This window comes from Glycine soja, chromosome 17, assembly GCF_004193775.1.
Source record: "Glycine soja cultivar W05 chromosome 17, ASM419377v2, whole genome shotgun sequence".
NCBI classification, from domain to species: domain Eukaryota; kingdom Viridiplantae; phylum Streptophyta; class Magnoliopsida; order Fabales; family Fabaceae; genus Glycine; species Glycine soja.
In genome coordinates this window covers 13,390,904-13,416,912 of record NC_041018.1, presented here as the reverse complement: position 1 = coordinate 13,416,912, position 26,009 = coordinate 13,390,904, and the positions used below count along the sequence as shown (strand labels likewise).

General features: G+C 34.5%; 1 protein-coding gene across 2 annotated transcripts; it reads left to right on the top strand.

Annotated features, from left to right (window-relative positions):
- The first annotated feature begins 21,383 nt into the window (after positions 1 to 21,383).
- On the top strand, positions 21,384 to 25,714 carry LOC114393760 (auxin efflux carrier component 8-like). Of its 2 annotated transcripts, none has more exons than XM_028355189.1 (6): positions 21,384 to 22,624; positions 23,483 to 23,663; positions 23,980 to 24,065; positions 24,176 to 24,333; positions 24,610 to 24,686; positions 24,771 to 25,714. In XM_028355189.1, the coding sequence occupies exons 1-6, from the start codon at positions 22,105 to 22,107 to the stop codon at positions 24,838 to 24,840; spliced, it is 1,092 nt and encodes a 363-aa protein (XP_028210990.1). In that variant the 5' UTR covers positions 21,384 to 22,104; the 3' UTR covers positions 24,841 to 25,714. The 2 variants fall into 2 exon arrangements, with proteins under 2 accessions (XP_028210990.1, XP_028210991.1); XM_028355190.1 differs by having other exon boundaries at positions 22,082 to 22,624; positions 25,126 to 25,553.
- Positions 25,715 to 26,009: the final 295 nt, after the last annotated feature.

Genomic DNA, 26,009 nt, shown 5'->3' with positions numbered 1-26,009 from the left:
GGTAAGTGCTCTATATAGAGATGTCAATTTTACGGGTGTGAAAAAAAACAGTTTGGTAAAAATCACAAACCGAACCGGTTTCAAATTGTTCTAACAGGTTTAGTTTTAAATCCAAATAATCAAATTGTTTTAGAAAATCAGTTTGAAACCAAATTAATTTTAGAAAATCGATTTTAAACCAGTTTTAAACTGGTTTCATGAACCATTGATTTTCAAACTGTTTTTTTTTTTTTTACAACAATGCAGTTCTCTTTTTTTCAAGCCAGTTTGGTTGAAAATCGGTTCAATTTCAGTTCGGATGCAAATCAGTTTGAACCAAACCCATTTTTTGCACATCCCCCTTAGTACTCATTTCTAACAATCCAATATAACCCTTAACAGAGAGGGGTTGCTATTGATAGGTTTGATTACATCTCTCTTAGCTCGATTATTGGATTGGTTGGACTAAATATATATAGCTGGACAAGTTTTATGATTATTATTATATAACTATTACTATAATTGAACAAAAATAGCTGTACAAGTTCACTGTTACTATAGTTTTCCAATCAATTATTATAGTTTTGGCTATAAATTTTCACCTGTTCTTCATATTGGAACCAAATAAATTCTTAGTCCCTGTGTTAAAACCCCCAGATTTGTAAGCATAGGTAGTACCATATGGTGAATTCTCGTATTTCAAATTATCGCAGAACATAACACGTAAGGTATAACAACTAATTTATGCATCCTGATGAGATCTGTTTGAGACATATTGCTGTGTCAATATCATACAGTGTAGTTTGCTGGAGTTTCTTGTGGCTTGGAATACATGAATCACTTTCAGTACAGAGCCAATGTTGGTCACTTTATTGAGAATTTGAAACTGATTAAGACCCACTTTTCCTTTTCTCATAATGCGCAGAACTATCAAATAAACCACATTTGAAATATAAACATTGACGTGGATGGCTTATGAAGCAGCATCATACAGAATAAAATAATTGAAGGAGCTGGACAAATTTCCAGATGATGAGTTAAAGTTGAATGAACCCTTCCCATTTGCTTTCCATTCAGATGTAGACGTACATAGACACCACATGTTATTGTTCATAGATAAGAACGTTGTCAACCCTTAATTTGGTGTATCCATAATAAATTATTAAATGGCAGCTTAATATGATTACATTAAATATTGTTGTCCTAAAGTGAATGGATATAAAGGGTGATAGACTATACTACATATTATATAAAACAGCTGCAGAACAATGAAACTTTGTCGTTTTGCTCTTAATTTGATGTGGGTGTGACAACCACCTCATTTTTCGATGCTTAATGTGCTTATGGATGGGATGTGAGACTGAGCTAGCAAAGCTCAAGTTCATGAATTTTGCTGATAGAATTAAATAGATAAAGTTATAGTACTCTGTAATTACAACTTTTGGTTTAATATTACGCGTTCTATTTAACGAGCGTTATCAAACTTAGGTCATGAATTTGGTAGCATATCGGATAAGTGAGTCAGAGTCGATTATAGGTTCGACCCCGCAGAATCAAATGAGGGAGTTGAATACATGATCAGATTAAGTGTCATTTTTTACCCTAATTTATAACTTAAAGCCTTAAGTCTTAATCCAAAAGATTAACGCAGTGGTGGAAGATTTTATTACCTACACATGAGTGAGAACGATTTATTTTTCAGAAAAAATCCATGTTCGTGATTTTCACCGTGTGAACAATTTTCTTGGACCAGCAGTAGTTATGTAACAACTTGTTTCCTTTGTTTTTTTTTAATAAATAAATAAAATAAGAATAAGAATTAGGTCATTAGAAATCTCACTATATAAATAACCATAAAGCAATTTTACAAAATATTTTCTGCTCCTTTTTCTCTGACTCTCAATAACCCTAACAGAGCAATCGGAGGAAAAGTTCTAGAGAGTACCAAAAACGTCACCATTGTTAACGAAGAACGCTTGAGCGACTACATCGAGGGATGAGTTACTCACGCTTGTGGATTAAAATGAACATGTGGAAGGATCTCTAGAGATTATTTTTTGGGTTGTTTTATAAAATTCAATTCTGTTTTTATGTTTTTAATCGCGGATTGATTGTGTTTGACAGACCAATTGGTATCCCAATGCGAAATTTTTGTGAAATTGATATGTTTTTGTGTTGAGTGTGAATCCTAAGAATTGAATTTTTTATTTATTTAGCATGAATCGTTGAAATTAAGATTATGATTTGAGTGCATTGAATATTCATGTATACGAACTATACTTTTTTCCAAATGATTGAATTACCTTTAAATATTCATGTGTGTTAGCGTAAATCTAAGTAATTGTATTAATTCAATTATGAAAAGTAAATTATTTGCTTGAAGTATTGTATTCAATGTTTAATCTGTAAATTTCCATCACGAGTATCATGTTGTTTCTTCCATGTGAAATAAAAATGTGACGAAGAGGAAATTAATTCCTTATTGTGACTATATGTAGCAATTATGAGTGAAAAGTCTACCGTATAAATGTTATAACTTGACCTTTCCTCCTTTATTCCAATTCACGAGTCATAAGTCCTATAAGTCCTTGTTTTGTGATTGTGTGTCGGTAATGTTTGTGTAGGTATAAGGTATTAAAATGTTTTTTAACTTCAAAGTCATTTCTTTAATAAACTTTCAGAAGAAGTTGTGTGTTGATCATAAAATTGATTAAAGCTTCGTCATTATATGAATATATTTTCAATTGAAACAATTTGGAGATACGGATCCTTAGCCTTGTGATGGTTACTATGTTTAAACCATATAAAATATTTGTATATAAAAGAAAAGATATATATGAAATATTATTTTATATTATGAGTGATAAATAAGTGGTTCCTTCTTTTTTTTTGCTAGTACACTACACGTGACTATATAATTAAAATTTGCAAATGTTGATAGATTGACAAGTATATCAATGCGTTTCAAGTAGTAAAGTTAAAATGAAAGTTCAAGTGTTGAATCCACATGAACTTTGTTTGTACTTAAGTAGATGAATATTTTATTAATAAAAGAAGTTAAAAAAATTGAGTTGAAAAGATTATGAGAAAAATAATCATTTAAATTGGCAGAAATTTAAATCAAATAAGAGGAGAAATTAAACAAGAATTTGAATTAAAAGACAGAAAAATTATAGAACTCAATAATATTGTGGAAGTAAATTTAGAAGATGAGAATGTTGGGAACTTAATCTATCGGAGCTACTCTTTGATGTAATGTTAATGATTTTTCTCTATTTATCATTTTTCCAATTTACACCTACATCTACTAATATAATCTAACTCTAGTCCGCCGTATGAAAGAACCTAATTTATCTATTTTCTCTCCCAAATTCCTTTGCAGAGCTAAAATTGTAAATTGCATTAAGAATAAATATGTATAACAAGCTAAACAAAAATTAATTCATCCCTAGTGATGACTTTATTTAGATACTCTTTCCCAGGTCTATTAGAAAATAACATTTCCTAACGCTATCCCTAAAACTTACCATGCAAATAGGTGATCAAGCCATAAACAATAATATTAAGCATAACAAAAGATAATGCAAATGTAATATTTATAAATAGATAGAAAGAAAGATTATATCAAGAGTAGTAGTTGACTGCTAAGTTCCCAACAAATGGGGTTTAGCCTCTCATTGTCATGGAGGCTTTACAATTGCAAAGGGGAATATTTAGTAAAGGGGAACAAGATAAGAAAGGGAATGAAGGGAAGGAAGGACTCCTGATGCTTGCTTCTCCTTCTTTAACATTTACCTTCTATAAGGAATTGTATTCTATTGGAATTTTTGTGTGTCTTTTTCTTCATATCTCTTCTTCTTTTATAGGTGCATATTAGCGGACTTCTTGCACTAAGTCTGCCTTTACTTTCCTGAATTAGTCTACTTTCCTTAATTAGTTATGTTTTTCTTAATTAGTTATGTTTTTCTTAATTATTCTGTTTTTCTTAATTAGTCCGAGTTCCTTAATTAACCCTGTTTTTCTTAATTAGCCATGATTTCCTAAATTAGCTCATTTTCCTTAATTATTCTTGCCTTCTTGAATTATCATGTTTTTCTTTTTTTGTTTTATTTTACTCACTAAGCATCATAAATTCATCACTTTTAATATTTTTCTACACAAAAACTTAAATGATGTTAATTTAACAATTATTTGCTCAAAAAGGAAAAATTAAGAGAGAAAAATTATAAATTCCTATATAATTTAACCCCAAAATATACTCATAATTAGTAGTTATCAAACTCCCCCAAATTTAAAGTTTTGCTTGTCCTCAAACAAAAAGAAAAATTTCAGAATTTACCAATCACAATTCATGAGATAACTGCATACATTCTAAAAAGCTTCATTGGCCAATTCTCAAGTTCACAGTTGTCATAAGTTCATGAAAGGAGCAGAACAAGATGCACTTCAAATGAAATGGTTTGCAAGAATGACATATCACAAGGAATAATCACCAAACTTGTCCTCACAAGGCTAGAGTTTCTCTTAATCCCTCAAGTGTCTCGGTAAAAGTGTTTAAATTATAACAACTGAATAGTAGAATTTCCAACTTTGCACGTCATCTCAGTCAATGCAATCATACATGCACAATGTGGATCACTAAGGACTTTATTAGGCTTGTAACGTGGCTAGGCTAACGAAGAAGTCATGGTTTTTCTAGGATTCAAAACTTAGGATCTAGGAGAGCATTCATTCCCCCAAATTATTTACAAACCACAACTTAGAATTTTTCACAAACACCAACCTTAGTACTTTGCTACTCTTTTCAGCACATTCATTTTCTTTGATGATGGTTTACCCCAGCTTTTATTCTTTAAAATAACAATTCTTTCTTCTTCTTTTTTTTCAATTAACATTCATACTGGGTTGGAGTAAAACCATATTTTGTGACTCAATTGAACTTGTGTTATGCATTCATTTTACTGTAATAGAAAATCACCCAAAAACATTTCCCAAATTTGGGACAAATTTGTCTAGATTCATGAGTACTCTCCTACAACCTAAGAAAGGGTAGTTAGTTAATCTCAACATTTTGGGCTTGGGTTCCAATGACAAATTTTTATTTACATTAGGTTCAAAAAAGGTACAAGGGATACATTCATTCACAAGATGACTTTTTGGCTAAGTAGTTGAATTAAAATAACAAAAATGGCCTTGATCATCTCCACATCATACATGTATTTCAAGTAATCCAAGAATCATGCAGAATTAGAAAATTAAAACCAGTCTCTCACAGTTTAAAGTTCACATAACTTACTGATTTTCATTGAAGTATTCAGGTTCTTATTCCATGTTTTTCTGTCAAAAATACTAACATTTTCACTCTTATACTGTTAGTTTACACTCCAACACTTACTATGATGTCTGCTAGCACGAGAATCAACCATTCACAAAAATACTCATTAATACGCAGTTTATCTCACTCATGCAATGGTTCACTCAAAATGTGTTGTAACCAATCAATAAGTACCTACTTCTCTATCATGCATCCAACTAATTTGAAACTATTAAATGACTAAATTTAAACTATTGAAATTAAACCACTGAATTTAAATTGTCCTAAATGCAAGAAATTAAAATGAAAACAAAACAAAATAAATAAAGACAAATTAAGAAAATTAAAGAAAAATCCTTATCATAATGGGCCTCAATCCTGTGTGGGCCCTAGATCTCAAGCTTCATGTGCAACAGTGATGTTCGTAATGTAATCATTATCAGCTTCAGCCTCTGCGGCATCATCATTACCAGTATCAAAGGTATCACCCCCCCCCCTTACAGAATGAAGTTGGACTCCTAGCCAGGCAACCTGAGATAAGAATGCCTCTGGTGTCATCACTGGCGGCTGGAGAGATAGTTGGTGAAAGCTCTGCATCAAAAGGTACTGGTTGTTGTGGAGGCTCTGCAGCATAGAGAGGAGCTACTTCGGCAGATAAGAAGAGGGAGAAGACTTTTCGATTGTAACTGAAGGAGGGATCACCGGAGGTGGAGATGGTGGAGCGTGTGGAGTGGCTCGGGCCCTGACCCGCCTTGGCCCCGGGAAGACAATGGAAGGGTCTGCTGGATTCTTAACTGGCTTGTTTTCATCTTCTTCTAGAAACTTAGACTTCAAATGCTGCTTAGCATAGTCAGCTTCTTGCTCAATTGCCTTAACCTTAAAGCTAGTCTTGCTATCACTAGAATGCTTTATTGCGTCAAACAAGTTGAAGATGGCTTTCTGGTCCTCTACAATCATCTCCAAATTTCCATTTCCCATGTCCACAACACATTTTGCAGTCAGCATGAATGGTCTGCCCAATACTAAAGGAATATCAAAATCTTCTTCTATGTCTATTATCACAAAGTCCACCAGAAAAGTGAATTGACAAACTTTAACCAGGACATCTTTAACTACACCATATGGTCTGATAATGGAGTGATTTGCTAGTTGAATAGTCATTTTAGTATAAGCAACCTTCAGATTTTTTATTCTCTAGCACATAGAGAGAGGCATCAAATTAATGTTTGCCCCCAGATCAACAAGAGCTTTACCCATTAACACATCCCCAATAGAGCATGGGATGATTAAATTTCCCAGGTCTTTGAATTTTTATGGTAAATTTTTCTGGATTGCAGCACTATAATTTCCTTCCACCATAATGCTTTCATCATTGATATGTTTTCCTTTCTTTGTGAGAAGTTCCGTCAGAAATTTGGTATACAAAGGCATCTACTGTAAGACCTCTCTAAAGGGGATGGTGATCTCCAACTTATTAAAGATGCCAAGAAACCAAGTAAAATATCGCTCCTTGTCTTTCTTTCATGGCACCAAGGGATATGGGATGTCCTTCACTAGGACTGAGGGTATCTCTTTTCTAGCCTCCCTAGTTAACTGACTTTTGGCTTAATAGGAAAAACCTCATCACCTCTCTCCTTACTCTCATTTTTCTCTTCTTCATCCTTTTCTCTCTTTTTATTCTCTCCTTCATCATAACTCACATACTCCAATACTCCATCAACTTTTTTTTCTCTTTCTGCATTCTCCCTCCTCTGACTCCTAGTGAAAATTACCTTACACTCCTCCTTGGGATTCTTCTTCGTGTTGGCCACAAAACTGTTCGTGGATGTTTAAGCAAATTGCTTAGCTAATTGGTCCACTTATACCTCCAGATTCCTAATGGCAGACTCAATGCTCTTGTGATTTGACAGAGAAACCTGCATAAACTGAATCAAAGTGTTTTCTAGCTTGGTGGTTCTCTCATATAAATCAAGTCCTTGATTGGGAGGTCGAATAGATGGACCACCTTGATCTTTGTTGAAGTTATTTCCAAGATGGGATCTCCAACCTTGGCCTTGATGTTGAGAGAAATTTTCCCCTTGATGGTATCCTGGAGGTCTTCCTTGATGGAACCCTTGACAGTGTGTATTGGTCATATAGTTGACCTCTTTAGATGCATCATCTTAAGCAATGCACATGCCTGACTCATGGGTCTCACCACAAATGTTGCATCCCCCAATTTGCATGACTGAAGAATGGACAGGTTGCACTACATGCAACTGTTGAGGAAGCTTGCTCAACGTCTCTGTGAGGGTCTCTATTTGCTTGGCTAGGAGCTTGTTTTGGGCTGATAATGTGTCTTGTGATGTGAGCTCAAGAAGACTCTTCTTTGTAGGCATGTAGGCTCAATCATGAAGGATGACATGGTCACTAGCTGCCATGTTTTCAATCAACTCCATAGCTTCATCAGATGTCTTTAATTTGATCTTCCCACCAGCGGAGACATCAAGTAACTGCTTCGAATGGGGTCGCAGGCCATCAATGAAGATATTGATCTGAACCAACTCGCTAAACCCGTGGGTGGGAGTCTTTTGGAGTAGACCATGGAAGCGGTCAAGAGCTTCACTTAGTGATTCATCGGGAAATTGGTGGAATGAAGATATCTCCACCTTCCCTTCAATGGTCTTGAACTTGGGAAAATATTTCTTCAAGAACTTCTCTACCACCTCTTCCCATGTTCGCAAGCTATTTCCCTTGAACGAGTGCACCCATCTTTTTGCTTCACTAGCCAAGGAGAAGGAAAATAGGTTGAGGCGAATAGCATCTTTAGGAACTCCAGCTATTTTCACTGTGTTGAAAATCTTTATGTATGTAGCAAGGTGGGCATATGGATCTTCATTTGGTAGCCAATGAAAGAGATTGCCTTGAATCTACTAGATGAGAGAATGTGGATAAGTGATGTTGGCAGCTTGAACTTCAGGTCGGGTTGTGCTTGTGAAATACAAAGGTGTAGAGGTACTAAAGTAATCCTCCAAGGTGATCCTCTGTGGCTAGTCTTTTGCCATGATGTGTTCTTCAAAGTTGGGATGTGGAAAAGAAGAAAATGATATAGAGGATGATAGTTCTTGATTCCCTTATTGTTTTCTCTTTCTTCTTGCAGTGTTGTTTCTTCTACACGTTGTTTCAATCTCTAAATCCAATGGAACAAGATTGTTTTCTCACATACAAGAAACAAAAAGACTAGCGTGTATGTTATCACAGAAAAATAAAAATTAAAAACTAAAGATTAAAATTAAGAGTGAAAAAGAAAATTTGAAAACTAGATTTTTTTTTCAAAAAATGAATTAGAGAAAAATAAATAGCTAAAAAAATAGAATATTCATAATACCAACTACAAAGAACAAAGTCCTCGGCAACGGCGCCAAAAACTTGTTGATGGATTGGCAAGTGCACCAATGTGTCCCAAGTAGTAAAGTTAAAACAGAAGTTCGAGGGTTGAATCCACATGAACTTTGTTAGTACTTATGTAGATAAATATTTTATTAATAAAAGAAGTTAAAGAAAATTGACTTGAAAAGGTTATAAGAAAAATAGTAATTTAAATTTGCAGAAAATTAAATCAAACAATAGGAGAAATTAAACAAGAATTTGAATTAAAAGACAAAAAGATTAGAGAACTCAATAATATTGTAGAAGTAAATTTAAAAGATGAGAATGTTGGAAACTTAGTTTACTAGAGCTACTCTTTGATGTAATGTTAATGATTTTTCTCTATTTATAATTATTCCAATTTACACTTACATCTACTAGTAAAATCTAACTTTGGTTCGCTGTATGAAATAGCCTAATTTATCTATTTTCTCTCCCAAATCCCTTTGCAGAGTTAAAATTATAAATTGCATTAAGAATAAATATGTATAACAGGCTAAACAAAAATCAACTCATTCCTAGTGATGACTTTATTTAGATACCCTTTCCCAGTTCTATTAGAAAATAACATTTCCTAACGTTACTTGTAAAACTTTTCATGCAAATGGGTGATCAAGCCACAAAAAATAATATTAAGCATAGCAAAAGATAATGAAAATTTAATATTCATAAATAGATAGAAAGAAAAATTATATCAAGAGTAGTTGGCTGTCAAGTTCCCAACAAAGGGGGTTTAGCCTCTCATTGTCATGGAGGCTTTACAATTGCAAGAGAGGAATATTTAGTAAAGGGGAAGAAGATAAGAAAGGGAATGGAGGGAAGGAATGACTCTCAATGTTTGTTTCTCATTCTTCTAGCCTTTGCCATCTATAAGGAATTGTATTTTCTTGGAATTTCTGTATGTCTTTTCCTTCTTCTCTCTTCTTCTTTTATAAGTGCAGATTAGCGGACTTCTTGCACTAAGCTCGCTCTTACTTTCCTAAATTAGTTTGTTTTCCTTAATTAACCCTACTTTCCTTAATTAACCTTATTTTCCTTAATTAGTTTGCTTTCCTTAATTATCCCTACCTTCTTGAATTATCCTATTTTTATTTTTTTTTTTGCTTTATTTTACTCACCAAGCATCATGAATTCACCACTTTTAATATTTTTCTACACAAAAACTTAAATGATGTTAATTTAATAGTTATTTGGTCAAAAAGGAAAAATTAGGAAAGAAAAATTACAAATTTGTATATAATTTAACCCTAAAATATACTCATAATTAGTAGTTGTCAGCAAGAAAGATTTCATTTATATGGTTTATGTAAGTTTGATCTAAACCAGGACAATTTGTCATTATAAACATATAGGAAAGCTTTGTTACATCTAGGAGTAATTTGTTCACGGATTGTGTCTTCTATTATTATTATTATTATTATTATTATTATTATTATTATTATTATGTCATGGTAAGATCTTGAAAATTAATTGTTTTGGGATTTGGAAATATTAAGATAAGATATTATGCATATGTGTTAGCTATATATTTATGTATGTATAAGAATTCTTGACATGGAATTTGGTTGTGAATAAGTATGTGGTTAATACTTGAGGTGATATTACTTGTGTTGTGAGGTGTGAATTATACAATAACCCAATTGGTTTTTACCTCGAGAAAAATGTTTATGCGCGAGGTGTTAAAAGGAAAGTGTAGGATTCCAAGTTAGGGAGTTGAGGTGTTAAATTATAGCGCATTATGTTAAATGTGTTTGAAAATAAGTGTAAGGTCATGGGTATTGTATAATTCATGAGCAGTGCCTGCATGCAAAAGTTGTTTTAGGAGTTGAACCTGAATCAGGAAGGTGATGCCCTAATGAATTCTTTGGAGTCTAGGCTTTGGGGGTAAATACACTCAATTTGAGTACTCCCTTAAGCCTATGTTGATCTCATATGGTTGGAGCATTCTCAGAAAACATAGTGACCCTGACTGGTTACCTTATGATTCACTTAGTGAGAGTGACTTGACATATCCATTGTATGTTGTGTCCTATTATGTACTCATAAGCACCCTAGTGGTATCACATTGCGTATAGGCTTGAGTCGTAATATAATTGTTGCATAACGCCTATGAATTGTTTACTATGAAATTATGAATGTTGTTATGTCTTGAGTTGAGTGTGTGATTCATGTGTAATAGGATTGGTGATTGAAAAATAAATGTTAAATGTTATTATTATTATTATTATTATTATCATTATTATTATTATTATTATTATTATTATTATTATTATTATTATTATTATTATTATTATTATTATTATTATTATTATTATTATTATTATTATTATGTCATGGTAAGATCTTGAAAATTAATTGTTTTGGGATTTGGAAATATTAAGGTAAGATATTATGCATATGTGTTAGCTATATATTTATATTTATGTATGTATAAGAATTCTTGACATGAAATTTGGTTGTGAATAAGTGTGTGGTTAATACTTGAGGTGATATTACTTGTGTTGTGAGGTGTGAATTATACAATAACCCAATTGGTTTTTACCTTGAGAAAAATGTTTATGCGTGAGGTGTTAAAAGGAAAGTGTAGGGTTCCAAGTTAGGGAGTTGAGGTGTTAAATTGTAGCGCATTATGTTAAATGTGTTTGAAAGTAAGTGCAAGGTCGTGGGTATTGTATAATTCATTAGCAGCGTCTGCATGCAAAAGTTATTTTAGGAGTTGAACCTGAATCAGGAAGGTAATGTCCTAATGAATTCTTTGGAGTCTAGGCTTTGGAGGTAAATACACTCAGTTTGAGTACTCCCTTAAGTCTATGTTGATCCCATATAGTTGGAGCATTATCAAAAAACAGAGTGACCCTGACTGGTCACCTCATGATTCACTTAGTGAGAGTGACCTAACATACTCATTGTGTGTCGTGTCCTATTATGTACTCATAAGCACCCTGGTGGTATCACATTGCATATAAGCTTGAGTCGTAGTATAATTGTTGCATAACGCCTGTGTATTGTTTACTATGAAATTATGAATGTTGTTATGTCTTGGGTTAAGTGTGTGATTCATGTGTAATATGATTGGTGATTGAAAAATAAATGTTAAATGATAATGGGGTGAAGTGACAAGAATCGTATTACGTTGTGCTATGTGATAAATATTTATGTAATGTATTTTGCTTATGTCTTTGTTTATTCATATTTTATTTAGAAATGTGATAACTCACTCTTGGTGTGTGGTTGTGTTTGGACTGAATGTCATTTTGTTTCAGGTGAGCCAACCTATGATGATGATCATGCTAGAGATGGAGGGGCTTAGCCCTTCTCAAGGAAATGCTCTAATAGACGTGACATTGGGGCATAGGACTTTTAATTCACATGTTATGATTTCATGAACAGTGTAGTTGTTTTATGGTTTCCACTGTTAGTTGAATTCCTTTTTATAAACTTGGACAACCGAGTTTTGAGCCGAGACAATTTGATTTCCTTATTTGGGCTAGTTCTATTTCGATACTTGAGTAGTGAATGTGAACCTTTTACCCTTAAAAATGTTTTTAGATACTATGTGTTTTATGAACTTTTAAATAGTTCCACATCTATATTTCATTATTACATATATGTGTGTGGGGTAGAGGATGTCACAAGTTACACACCACAAATGAAATTAGTTTCTAACCTAATGAATTGAGAGACACCTATTCTCTCACCTAGGAAAAAAAAAAAGCCTTAAGTCTTACTTATGACACATAATCACAACATGGCTAACTCGAAGTCCTGAATATCTGTGCTAACGTGACACCCTACCTTGAGTAATAGGGTTTATGCCCTATTATTTACTTGAACATAAACTTCACCTAATTGAAATCCCGTGCCTCATTTTTTTAGACAAATATCTCTACCTAGCCAAGAATTGCAACTTCAGTCTGTTGAGTTTAAATGATGTCTCTTGGACTTTAGCTTCTGTTTTTTCAATTAAGTTATAAAAGGTTAATTAAAAGCTGTGTTTTTTAAAAAAATTATTAATCTTTATTTATAATGTCCGTTATTATTATTAGAATATATTTTTTTAATTCTAAATTATTTTGCAAAACTATGTTTCCATATTATTCGTTTTTTATTTTCTTCAAAAAAAAATTACAATAAAAAGAGTTATAACTTAGGGTTGGAGTCGATGACAACAATAATAATATAGTTAAAAATTGAGTTTGGAATCCTAATTTTTTGTTAAGGTGCTAAGCCTTAGCTTTACTTTCTCTATGTTTTGGAATTAGTCGAAGGCGATATGCATTACTGCCTTCAAGTTATGATGAAGGCATGCTTTCATGCTTCTAATTGCAGTGAATTTAGGATTTGAACTTGAAATTTTTTATTAAATTAGAATAATAAATAATCTTATGTCAATTGATTTACGTGTTTGGTGATAGCTAATTTAAACTTTGATTAATTGCTCATATTTCAGTAGCTTCAACATTTCTAGTTGATGTGATATTGTTACGAATGAAGAATCTCCTTGTATCCTAGCAAATATTCTTTCAAATATATTGTAGTTTGTTTAAACTTCTTTTGCACGATATCTGATGGGTTCGTTTGTCAAAACTTTGATATATTGTGGTTACTTACTTTTGACGGCGTGCATTGCTATTCTTTATTGCAATGAAGAACTTAATTCCCTAAAGTCACTAGGGCATACATTACAGATAACATAGACTAGAAACCTGTTTTTTTTTTTAAGCAAGAGAAAAACAGTTTAGACAATTACATGTTTATTTTATTAAAATAAGTGTTTTTTTTAACAGATAAGTTTAAATAAACTGGAAAGACAATGTACTGCGCACTCTGCGCTATACCATTGCAAGACAGTTATAAAATTTGTGCTTTGATAGAATATGACTGTTGAGACTAAATGACCAAATAAAGCCCCTAACTAAGAATATTTCATTTTTCGCAGCATTAGAACCAAAAAGAATTCTGTTTGTACAGTGCACTTTCAATCTGCATAAGATCTTTTCAACCGACTCTCAAAATTTGTTTTAAGACACCAATACAGCTATGCTATCCAACACCAACTGACAGCCAATAATACAATATTGCTTAACTACAATTCAGGTGGTTAACAGAAGAAATGTCAACAAATAATATGAAGACTATGTCTAAGGTGGACTACCTTTGTAGGTGATTTACCGTGGACCACTTTTAACAATCCTCAGATTTATCTTAGGCTTACAATGTTACCCTACATCTCAAACGATAGATCCCTCTCCTGTCTTCTTCTGTGGCACCGTCAACAAATTTATCAAGTCTTGTGTTCTTAAATTTTGACTTTGTCGTCCATTTGCTGGTGATACTGATTTACTAATTAAATCTGTATGTTGGATTTAATTTGGAATCCTAAAAAATGCAGAGTTCATGAATTTGAAAACTTGAGGTTGTGAAAAGGACACAAATTTGGAACTCAATATAAAGCCGTGCAGAGGTGTGATGCTTTTGTGGACAATGCTGGTTCATTTGTGGTATTCTCTGAAGAGAATAAAGGTATGCAATTATTCAAGCTCTTGCAAAACTGATTGCTGCATTTATTGAATTCAAAGAGGCTATTATATAGCCTTTACAAATCTAAACAGAATACAAGAAAATATCTCATGAATAACTGCATGATTCATTGGAATAATTCAAAAGCAACTAAATCCTACAGACTAGGACTTATTTAAAACAAACCAAACTATAACAGCAACAAACTAAAACAGAATAAAAACTAGCAAAAAACTTCTTCATTCCCTCCCTTAAACTATTTGCAGTATGCAGTTAGTTTACTTCAGTGAAATCAAGCATTCCCATCTTCTTTCTAAGCTTCTGGAAGGCCTCAAGTTTCAAGGCTTTAGTCATCAAATCTGCAACCTGCTTCTGAGTTCCACAGTGCACCAACTCGATTTCTCCATCTTTTACAAGATCTCTTAAAAAATGAAAACGCACTCGAATATGCTTGCTCTTGCCATGCATAACTGGATTTGTCGAAAGTTTAATTGTTGAGCTATTATCACACATAATGACAGTACTACCTTCTTGAGCGTGATTTAAGTTTCTCAAAACTCTTCTCATCCACACAGCTTGACAAGCACAGGCAGCAGCAGCAACAAACTCTGCTTCAGTAGTTGAGAGAGTAACAATTGGTTGCTTCTTGGACATCCATGACACTGCTCCTGAACTTAAGAAGAAAACATAACCAGATGTACTTTTAGAATCTTCCTCATCTCCTGCATAGTCAGAATCCGTGAAAGCAAACAAGTCTTCTGCCCCTCCCTTCTTGTAGAATATCCCGTAGCTAGTGGTTCCGTTTAAATACCTTAATATTCTTTTAGCAGCTTGTAAATGCAACTCTATTGGTTTTGACCTATATCTGCTAATTAAGCTCACACTATACATTATATCTGGCCTTGTAGTTGTAAGATACATTAAGCTTCCAACAATTTGCTTGAAATAAGTGTCATCCACAGCTGCACCATCAACATCTCTATTAATTTTAAAACCTGGAACAATTGGACTTTTCACATGTTTGCTCTCAGACATTGCAAACTTCTTCAAGATATCAGTGGCATATTTTCTTTGACACAAGAAAATCCCTTCTGGTTTCTGCAAAACTTCAATGCCAGGAAAGAATCTCATCTTCCCTAGGTCAGTCATGTCAAAAGCTTGCATCATAGACTGCTTGAACTCAATCATCATACCCTTGTCATACCAGTATAAATCAAATCATCAATGTAAATGCTAACAATTAATATGTTATCTCCCATGCCTCTTTTGATGAACAACGTTTGTTCATTTGGACATTTTTGAAATCCTTTCTTCACAAAATGAGACTCTATACGGCTGAACCAGGCTCTTGGTGCTTGTCTAAGGCCATACAAGGCTTTCTGTAACTTGTAAACTTTGTGCTCTTTCCCTTTCTTCACATATCCCTTTGGTTGCTCAATGTACACATCCTCGCTCAATTCTCCATGAAGAAATGCAGATTTGACATCTAACTGAAATATGTTCCATCCCTTGCATGCTACCAGTGCCACAATCATCCTTACTGTATCCATGCGTGCAACAGGGGCGAAAACTTCAGTAAAATCGATTCCATGTTGTTGAGAGTACCCCTTAGCCACCAATCGTGCTTTATACTTATCAATTTCACCCAGCTCATTCAAATTTGTCTTGAAAATCCATCTAACTCCAATTGTTTTTGCTCCACTTGGCAGATCCATGAGCTCCCAAGTCTGATTCTTTTCAATTGAGTTGATTTCACTATCCATAGCCTTTCTCCATTTCTCATGCTTCACAGCTTCCTCAAACTGAGTTGGATCATCGCCTACAACATCTTGCACTGCGTAGGCCTCTGCTTCTTCTTCTTCACTCAACCCCTCACCACTCACAAATTCTCTCATCCAAGCCGGCTGCCTCCTTTCTCTCCCTTGAATCACATTTTCTTGTGAACTCCCCGCTTCATTCCTAGCTTCACTACCCCTTGCATTATTTCCATCATTCTCACCTTCACTATCAAACTCCATGTCTTCCACAAACCTATCACTATTACCCTCATCTCTATGCTCCCCTTCACTTTCATCACTACTGAAATCATCATCACCCCAAACCAACTCTGCTTCTATTTGTTCTTTATAATTTGGACCCCAATTCCAACTTTTCTCTTCCTCAAACATGACATCCTTACTAACTACAATCCTCTTTGTCTTAGGGTCAAAGAGACGATAACCCTTTGACTCATCACTCATACCCAACAAAATACAAGGAAAGCTCTTATCATCAAGTTTACCTCGTTTTGCCTCTGGTATGTGCACGTGTGCTACACAGCCCCAAACTTGAAGGTGTTCTACTGAAGGCTTAACTCCACTCCAAGCTTCTTGAGGAGTGACGTTCTTCACAGCAAGTGTTGGACATCGATTCAAAAAGTAGAACGTCCAGTTTACAGCTTCAGTCCAAAAAGGTTTGGGAACCTTTTTTGAAGAGAGCATGCAGTGCACCATATTCATAACTGTTCTATTTTTGCGTTCTGCTACTCCGTTTTGGAGTGGTGTATATGATGTGGTGAGTTGCCTCTTTATGCCTTCTTCTTCACAAAATGATTTGAAATTGAGAGAGTTAAACTCTCCTCCTCTGTCCTTCCGCAAGCATTTGATGGATGCCTCTGCCTCCTTTTCCACCAATTTCTTGTAAGACTTGAAGCACTCCAAAGCTTCTAATTTTTTAGAGAGCAAATAGACCCAGCCCTTACGACTATAATCATCGATGAAACATAAGGGATACCTCTTTCCACTATTTGAGATTGGTTCTATTGGTCCACAGATATCTGCGTGTATGAGTTCCAAGACCTTGCTAGCACGCCATTCACTCTTCTTAGGAATTGGATTACGGTGTTGTTTGCCGGTGAAGCAGTCTGTACAAGTGACACTTGAGACTTCCAGTTGAGGTAGTCTACGCATCATTTTCTTTGTCTGTAGTGTCTTCAAACCTTTGTAGCTTAAGTGACCATACCTTTGATGCCAAAGGTAAGTGAGATCAGAAGAAGTGTGTAGACATTCTTCAATAGGTGCAGTTACTTCAGAGCTTTTATTGAAAAGGACAAACATAAGGTTGGCACTCATGTTTGTGTGCACGATTAGGCCCTTGGATGGATGATAGATATTGCATCGCCCATTTTTATGAAAATGGCAAGTCCCTTTTCTTGCAGTTGCCCCATGCTCAATAAATTGTTGCGAAGCACTGGGACATAATATACATCTCGAACAAGAAAAGTAGTGCCATCAAATACCAATCTAACACTGCCTTTTCCAGCTACAGACATTCAAGAGTTATTTCCACACTTAACGGAGTGCTTATGTCCTTCTACCATGTCTGTGAACATACCTTTGTCTCCACACATATGATTAGAACACCCTGAGTCCAAGAACCACGCATCCTGCCTTGTTGCTTCATTTTCTTGTACAACAGTCATCAAAAGGAGCTCTTCTTCTTCATCCAATTCTGCGTAATTTGCCTCTTTGTTCCATTGGGGACATTCATATTGAAAATGCCCCAAATTGTGGCACTTAAAGCACTCCACTGCGGCCTTTGTGAAAGATTGCCTTCCTCTTCCACGTCCTCTACCTCGGTATGTTCCTCTTCCTCTTCCTCTACTGCTTTCCACCTTGAGAACTTGCTCGTCATCTCGGCTGACCCTTTTAAACTTTTGTTCATGAACCACCAGAGAGCTTTGAAGCTCGTCAATGGACATTGCTGCTGTGTCCTTTGACTCCTCGATCGAAACTACTACATAGGTGAACCGCTCTGTCAATGTTCGAAGTATTTTCTCCACCACCTTCGAGTCAGGCATATTCTCCCCATTGCTCCTCATTTTGTTTGCCACTGCCATTACTCTTGCAAAGTATTCAGTAATGGTTTCTGCTTCTTTCATTTCAAGTACCTCAAACTCCCTTCGTAATGCATTGAGCAATGACTTCTTCACACCTTCATTGCCCCCAAATTTTCTTTTTAGGGAATCCCAAACAATCTTGGACGTGCTCCTATCCAAGATTTGTTTGAAGATTGATCTATCAATGGCCCTAAAAAGATAATGCTTGACCTTATAATCCGTTGTTGTGTCGTTCTCCTCCCGGACACCACTGTCGACCAGGTTCCATAGACCCTTGGCACGAAGAAAGTTCTCCATCAACTCACTCCAATGATCATAATGAAGACCATCAAAGTGAGGGATTTTTGCTGAGCTCTGTCCGTCGCTCATCGTCGTACTTCTCTTAGCTAAACTGCGGCTTAGATGTATGTATCAGGCCCAGTGGGGGCTCTGATACCAGTTTGAAGAGAATAAAGGTATGCAATTATTCAAGCTCTTGCAAAACTGATTGCTGCATTTATTGAATTCAAAGAGGCTATTATATAGCCTTTACAAATCTAAATAGAATACAAGAAAATATCTCATGAATAACTGCATGATTCATTGGAATAATTCAAAAGCAACTAAATCCTGCAGACTAGGACTTATTAAAAACAAACCAAACTGTAACAGCAACAAACTAAAACAGAATAACAACTAGCAAAAAACTTCTTCATTCTCTAGGCCTGTCTTGAGTGCTTCAAAAAAAATATTTTGCCAAATGGAAGAGTGAATTATTGAGTTATTGAGTTGAGGCTAGCGGTTGTGGATCGTGGCAGACTCTAGAAGAATACCAACAAGAGTAGTGCATGCCTTTCTCTTGGTGCTTCCAATTTAAGCCTAGCTTTTTTTAATCGACTAACATTAATTAATATATATGGCACACATCTTACCCAAAAACAACAGGTGACTCGCAGGAGGAAATCACACTCAAGCACAATAGGCTATTGTGATCAATAGTATAATTGAAGCCAATCTAATTTGTGCTGCTATCAGATATAAAAACATGAAACAGTTTAGCAAATGTTTGACTATTCCATGGTTCACAAACAAATTCAAAAATATTAGGAGGTGTTTGGTTTGACTGTTTTCTGTTTTCATTTTCAGTGAAAACAAAAAATGGTGATGAAAATGTGTTTGGTTGGATTTTTGAAAACATTTTCAATGAAAATGAAAACAGGACAAGATTGCTTTTCTGTGTCTGCAGCATCTACTATGTGCATTGCCAATTTTTCTACTACATTACCCTCTTATGGCTTTAGTATTAAGTCCATAACCTGATAAGTTTTGTTGTGCTAGTTATTCTTCTACTTAACCTCATTAGCCATAGCCAATATCATATGCACCACACACCTACAATACACAACTGTTTAATAACTATCACAGAACACAATCCATTACATGAAAAACAGTATAACAACTATCACAGGAACAATCCATTACGTGAACAACAATATAATAACTATCAAATGACACAATCCATTACATGAACAATATAATAAAACAACCAATAACAAATTTTCTAGAAGTCAGAAACACTAGCAAGGACAAGCTCAAATCAATAGAGATTTAAATGCTCAATTCTCACACAATTCAGTACATATAAATCATCCTAAATCCTAATTAAATTAAGCCTTTTAAACCAGAAAAGTCTTACAAAGATTGCAGTACAGGTTATTTCACGGCCTCCCTAATCCAAACGAATCATGCATAGGCGTTTTCTACCCAATCGAACCATGACCACAAAACCCACAGTTGCACCCAATTCTTAACTAAACTCTCTCCTAATCATAGTAACCTTTGTCACTAAACACATTAACTATTATTAGAATAAAAGTTCTACCACAAGTTTAAAATGCACTCAAAACTATCAGCCAAGATTAGAAGTCAACAGAGAAGAATAGTGATTTAGTTACCCACATGCTACCCCATATTTCATTATCCAAAGGGAAAGGAAAATATACCAACAGTGAATAATAAAATAGATCAACACATACCCGGCAACTGAGAACAAATCCACAGGTTTTTCAAGGCCATAGAGTGTAGCCTTCAAAGCACGCTGATCATGTCTGCCACTTGAGCTAAGGGACCATAGTCGAACAACGAACAGTACCATCTTCTCCACCACTTGCCAAAACTTTGCTCTGCTATCCTCTCCCAATAATTTATTCGATAGGGACAACACAGGACCATTGTGACCTCCTACCCTACAAAAAATAGACAAAATCAGCATAAAAGAATAACTTGCCTTGCTAAAGTGCATCCAAGAGAAATTTCTCAAAAGAAAACAGTTTTTCCAAGGAGCAAGCACAAGTGAACAAATTGCTGTACTTTGTTTTAATTTTGTAGAAAATCCTGAACATACTAGAAATACAACACAAGGAATAGAAAATTGAATTATAACATAAAACAACTTCAAGTATTTATTTATTTTGCTTTTGATCCCAAAAAAACAAACCTATCATTATCCAACTTCTCTATCAAGCATTAAAAAGGGAAAATTATTATATTTCAATGGCTTAAGGTTTTCACTTCCTTTCCACCTTTCCTACTGACAACACCCTAAACATGCTGTGCATTAACAAACATAGCTGAAAGTAACTAAAAACATTTTGCTCTCTTTGCATTTAGCCACCAATTACCTGCAGTTTGATTATTTTAGTTCAGATTAAGCCAATTCAACCCAAATTTCCTGGAGTTTTATACTGGCAACATTCTAACAAAAAGAAAAAAAGTGTAGTCCCACAATATTGATAAATTCCTCCGGTATTCGTTATTTGTGATCCTTATGAAAACAACCTTTAATGGATTTGTGTTTTGCATTCTCATAGATGGACAACTAAAGAAAGAGTTGATGGCTCTTTTTGGGGCGAAAAAAAATCTCATTCTGAAAAGCAGATTCCATTTGGAAGTTGGAACACTTTCTTGCACTTTTCATCAAAATTGGGAAATTATTTTTCTTCTCATTGTTCTTAACCAAGTATTCATTACTTCACTTGCAATTCACTTCTTTATTCTTCTCTGCGTTGAAAAGTTTCTTTATATATAGAAGATAAATAGAACTAGAGTACATGAATACTTTTATCCTTGACGTTAGAAAGAAAGAAAAAATAAGCTATCACGATTTTCCAATCGATCCAACTAGGATTTATGAACTTTGGTCAGCATGCAATTGTAACTCTTTACATATATATATGCAAGTCTCCTTCGCTAAAGAATCTATGAATCCAAAGACAAGTCATGATCAAAATCAGAATCTATCTTCTTTAGCTCGTGTGAACATAAATGTCTTCACTTTTATTTATTGATTATTATTCTTTTTTATTGTACAATTATAAAATCATGATATCCCTAAAAAAATAATTTAATTCTCTATACAGCAGGGACATAAACAGAGATTTATGCCGCATCACAAACATGTAATTATCAGTTTCAGGGTATACGGAATTTATTACAGATTGCAAAAAGCCAAAGTAGTAATTTCAAATATTTAGCAGTAGCAGCACCCCATGAGGAACACGGTGGAGAACGCATGCATGCCGTGTGATGCAGCAGTGCCACTGCCGGAGAATCGCATTATGGAGTCGTTATCGTTGAGGAATTATTCTCTTTAGATGTAAATCACAATCACTGCTGTGGATTGTGGTGCAGTCAGTGGCATGGAGAAGAAGTAATCGTAACATGAAATGGCAGATACCTCGATACTGTACTGTCCCTAAATTAGGGAATAAAAAAAAGCTTTTTTTTTTCTTTCATTGTTTTGGTTCAGAAAAGCATGGGGCCATCAGGAGAAGAATAGAGAAAAGGCTGATAGGTCACTGTGAAGAAGCATCTTGTAAAATAGATTATTCTATGCTACTCCTAGTGAGATTATTCTATCCTAGTAATTGAAAATTCAGCAAAGTAACCTAAAAAGCATGTAGGATAGCATATTATAAGTTGTCGACAATGTCCTAAATCTTTCAACAACAGTTAGTAATTAGGCATCATGATTTCCTTAGCAGATGTCTATCATGTAGTCACTGCCACTGTTCCATTATATGTCACCATGTTTCTAGCCTACATCTCTGTGAAATGGTGGAAGCTCTTCAACCCGGAACAATGTTCAGGCATAAACAAATTTGTGGCCAATTTCTCAGTCCCAATTTTGTCATTCCAGGTCATTTCCTCCAACAACATTTACAAGATGAGCCTCAAACTCGTGTATGCCGATGTTGTTCAGAAATTGCTTGCATTTCTAGTCTTCACAGCAATCATAAGGATCAAGGGCAGGGGGGGTTTGAAGTGGATCATAACTGGTCTCTCACTATCAACACTTCCCAACACTTTGATCCTTGGAATCCCACTCATGAAGGCTATGTATAGGGATGAAGCTTCTCTTCTCCTACCCCAGATTATCTTCCTTCAGAGCATGGTGTGGTACAATTTGTTGTTGTTTCTTCATGAGCTAGATGCTGCAATTCCTGCAAGGACCATGCCTGTTGTTGCACCACCATCACAAGACACGGGTGAGTATTTAGATTTTGTTGATTTGCATGATATGGAGAAAGAGAGATATAAGGGGTGGTGTATGGTATGGTAAGAGTGGAATAAAAAAAAGTGGGAAATAGGGGTGTGAAAAATGAATAGAAACTTGAACAAATATATATAGCTAATGATAAATTCTTCATTTTTCTCTTTCCAATTTTTCTTGCATACCTAGCGCATCCTAATCCAAAACTAATTTTGATTTGTTTGATATTTGATATTATATAACCTTTCTTCATTTTTAAATTACGTATTTATAAATTATTCTTTTTCAGTCAACGGAAGTAATCTATGACAATCAAAGTGGGACCAGAACATATTTTAAATTTCTCTTTGTTTTTCTATTCTTTTCTTTCTTTCTCACTTCAATCAAATTCCATTTGAATACTTATTCCTCTAAAATGTAATTACAGTTAACAAACTATCTTATTTTCGACGCATCAAGTTAGTTAAACTGAGTTCTATCATTGAAATGACTGAGCTTCAAGTTAGTAGTATCCTCTCCATTGCATATAATATGTCTCATTTTAGCTTGTCTAAAAATATTTGTCTTTCATTTATTGGTATTTCACTTCAATACTCGAATAATTCGTAACTACATTTAACTCTTTTAATAAGAGTATTTGTGTTAAAGAAAATCATTTCATCATTGTAATTGGTGCTTAAGAGGTGTAAACTATTTTAAAAGACAAATGAAATGACAACATAGAGGGAGTATATAATATCAAACTGTCCTGTAAAAAACATTGTTTATTTGTTATGGTTGTAAGTACATTACTATTTATGCAATGGAAGTGGTGTTATTTATATGTTCATCCATTCTTGCTTTCTGCTTAAAGGAGAATCTGAGACTTCTCTGGAGATACAATCAAAAGAAGAAGAAGAAGAAGAAGCAGAACACAGAACTCAGAGTAAAACGAGAATGTTGCTCATTCTTATGAAAGTGGGGAATAAATTAATCATTAATCCTAATACCTATGCAACTTTCATAGGTCTTATTTGGGCAAGCATACACTTCAGGTATGAACACTCAATGTCACATCAAATTGTTTACCTCACTCAAGTCATTGCTAGAAATCATTATATGAGTAAATAGTTTATACATTGGCCAGGCCCATTGTCTAAATGGTTTTTACAATCTCATCTAATCACAAACTTTTATGTATAGTAAGTAAGTTTGTTAACTTTTATAATAACTACTTTAAAAGTTATAGTAACAATGATTTCTGCTGATTGATGGTGTAAATTTTTTTACATTGGCATTAAACTCTTTTTATATTTACATATCATAGGGGAGAAATAAGGATAAATGGATAATTAGACAAACCTATTGCAGGTGGGGAGTGGATATGCCAGATGTTGTAAATCAGTCAATAGAAATATTGGCCAGTGGAGGTCTAGGCATGGCAACTTTCAGCTTAGGTAAGAAATGGACCAATTGTTTCCAGTTATGAACTAATGAAATAATAAATCAAGAATTGGATCAAAACTTAAAAGCCTTGTTCCCTATCTCTTGAGTGAATTTTCAACAGGTCTATTTATGGCATCAAACAACAGAGTCATAGTATGTGGGCCAAGGATGACACTGGTAGCAATGGGCCTGAAATTTCTTGTTGGGCCTGCCATAATGGCTGTAGCCTCCATTGTGATTGGATTAAGAGATAGAATGCTCAAAGTGGCAATTATTCAGGTGATAATTTCTTTCTTTTTTGTACTCTTTTTTCGGAACAAATTTCCAATACTCTTAGTATGGTACTTACTCCTTTTTGACAGTTAAAACTCTTAATTAATTTGAATAGTCTTCTCTTATTTTTATCTAAATAAAATAAAATTAAGAAAATAATCACAAATGCCAAGTGCCATGGTTTTAATGGAAGGATTACAAACTACTAAAATACTGAATTTTTTTCCCTATTCAGATTATTGAAAGGTACTTGAAATTTATTATATGCTTTTGTATGTGCAGGCAGCCCTACCACAAGGAATTGTTCCTTTTGTTTTTGCTAGAGAGTATAATGTCAATCCAGGCATTTTAAGCACTGGGTCAGTAAAACTTTTTAGCATCTCTCTGTGATAAACCTTTGTGTATAGCCTAACTAAGATTAAATGTTGTTGTTTTGGTCACAGGGTCTTGCTAGGAATGCTCATGGCCTTGCCCGTGGCATTGACCTACTATCTCCTCTTATCACTCTATTGATACATTATGTTAAATATATACCAGAAACAATGACAAGGGTTGCATTGGTGTAAAACTAACAATTTACATAGTTGTATATTGTCAGTATTGATTCATATATAGTTAGAAAATGAAAAACAAATATATTTATAACAAATTGCATGAGTAGAGAAAAACATATTTTGCAGCCGATGATTCAAGAGAGAAATAAAGCATACCATGCTTTCATCATCTTACAAATTCAAAATACCTAGAAATTAAATATAATGTAATTAAGGTTTTTGATTTATTTGAATTGGATGACAGTGACTTGTCTAAAGTGGGCTGCTGACGTGTCCGAAGTGGACTGTTGACTTAGGAATATGCTTTGATGAGTGTTGAGTGTTGACTAGTGAGCTTTTAATGGACTAAAGTTTGAGTTTGCTGGAGGTTGGTTGATGCTCGAGTGCGGTTGAGACACAGTGAAAAATGAGTGGATGCTTGCAAAAAGCATTACAACGCCCAAGTCCATAAGAAATCAACCAAAGTGAAGATGTGTGTTAGATGCTTATGCGCTACATTAACTTGACGGCATATATAGGAGTGAGAAATGAGTTGAACTCCCTGGCACAAGCCCAAGGCCTTGTGTGGGTGATAATATTTTGTTTTGGTGTAGCAACATGTAACATTATTCCTAATTGAAGTGTAAGTCACTGTTTATGAATGTATTTTAGTTTTCCTCTTACTAGTGTTCACTAGGTGTTAACCTCAATCAACACTTGTGATTTTCAGCTATCGTGACATTTTAGCCTAGTGTGGTCGCTATATGGATTGGGCTCAATCCGTAATAGGTTCAGAGTATTCAACCCATTAATACAAGAATTAATAAAAATGAGTTTATCACAACTTTATTGAACACATAAAGTCTCAGTCAAATATATCTCAATGAAAATAACATGATCAGCCCAAATCATTAAAATGAAATGATATAAATAATAAAAAAATCCCACCTAAAAATTCAACACAAGAGCATGCTTGTAAAATTCTCGAGTTAGCTCTTAAACTCCTAGCAGGTTAAGATCCTAGGACACTTAAAACTTCGTATCCCATTGCCCAAGGCTCTTCGCTATGCGAAGGTATGGGGGAGGGATATTGTACGCAGCCTTACCCTTGCATTGAATCAGTTAAATTAAATGCATTGCTATATACAA

Excerpts from the sequence above, each read along its gene's own strand:
- LOC114393760 (XM_028355189.1), top strand. The coding sequence starts at position 22,105 with ATGATTTCCTTAGCAGATGTCTATCATGTAGTCACTGCCACTGTTCCA. Across the intron at positions 22,625-23,482 it reads ACCACCATCACAAGACACGG|GAGAATCTGAGACTTCTCTG; the intron begins GTGAGTATTTAG and ends TTCTGCTTAAAG. Across the intron at positions 24,066-24,175 it reads CATGGCAACTTTCAGCTTAG|GTCTATTTATGGCATCAAAC; the intron begins GTAAGAAATGGA and ends AATTTTCAACAG.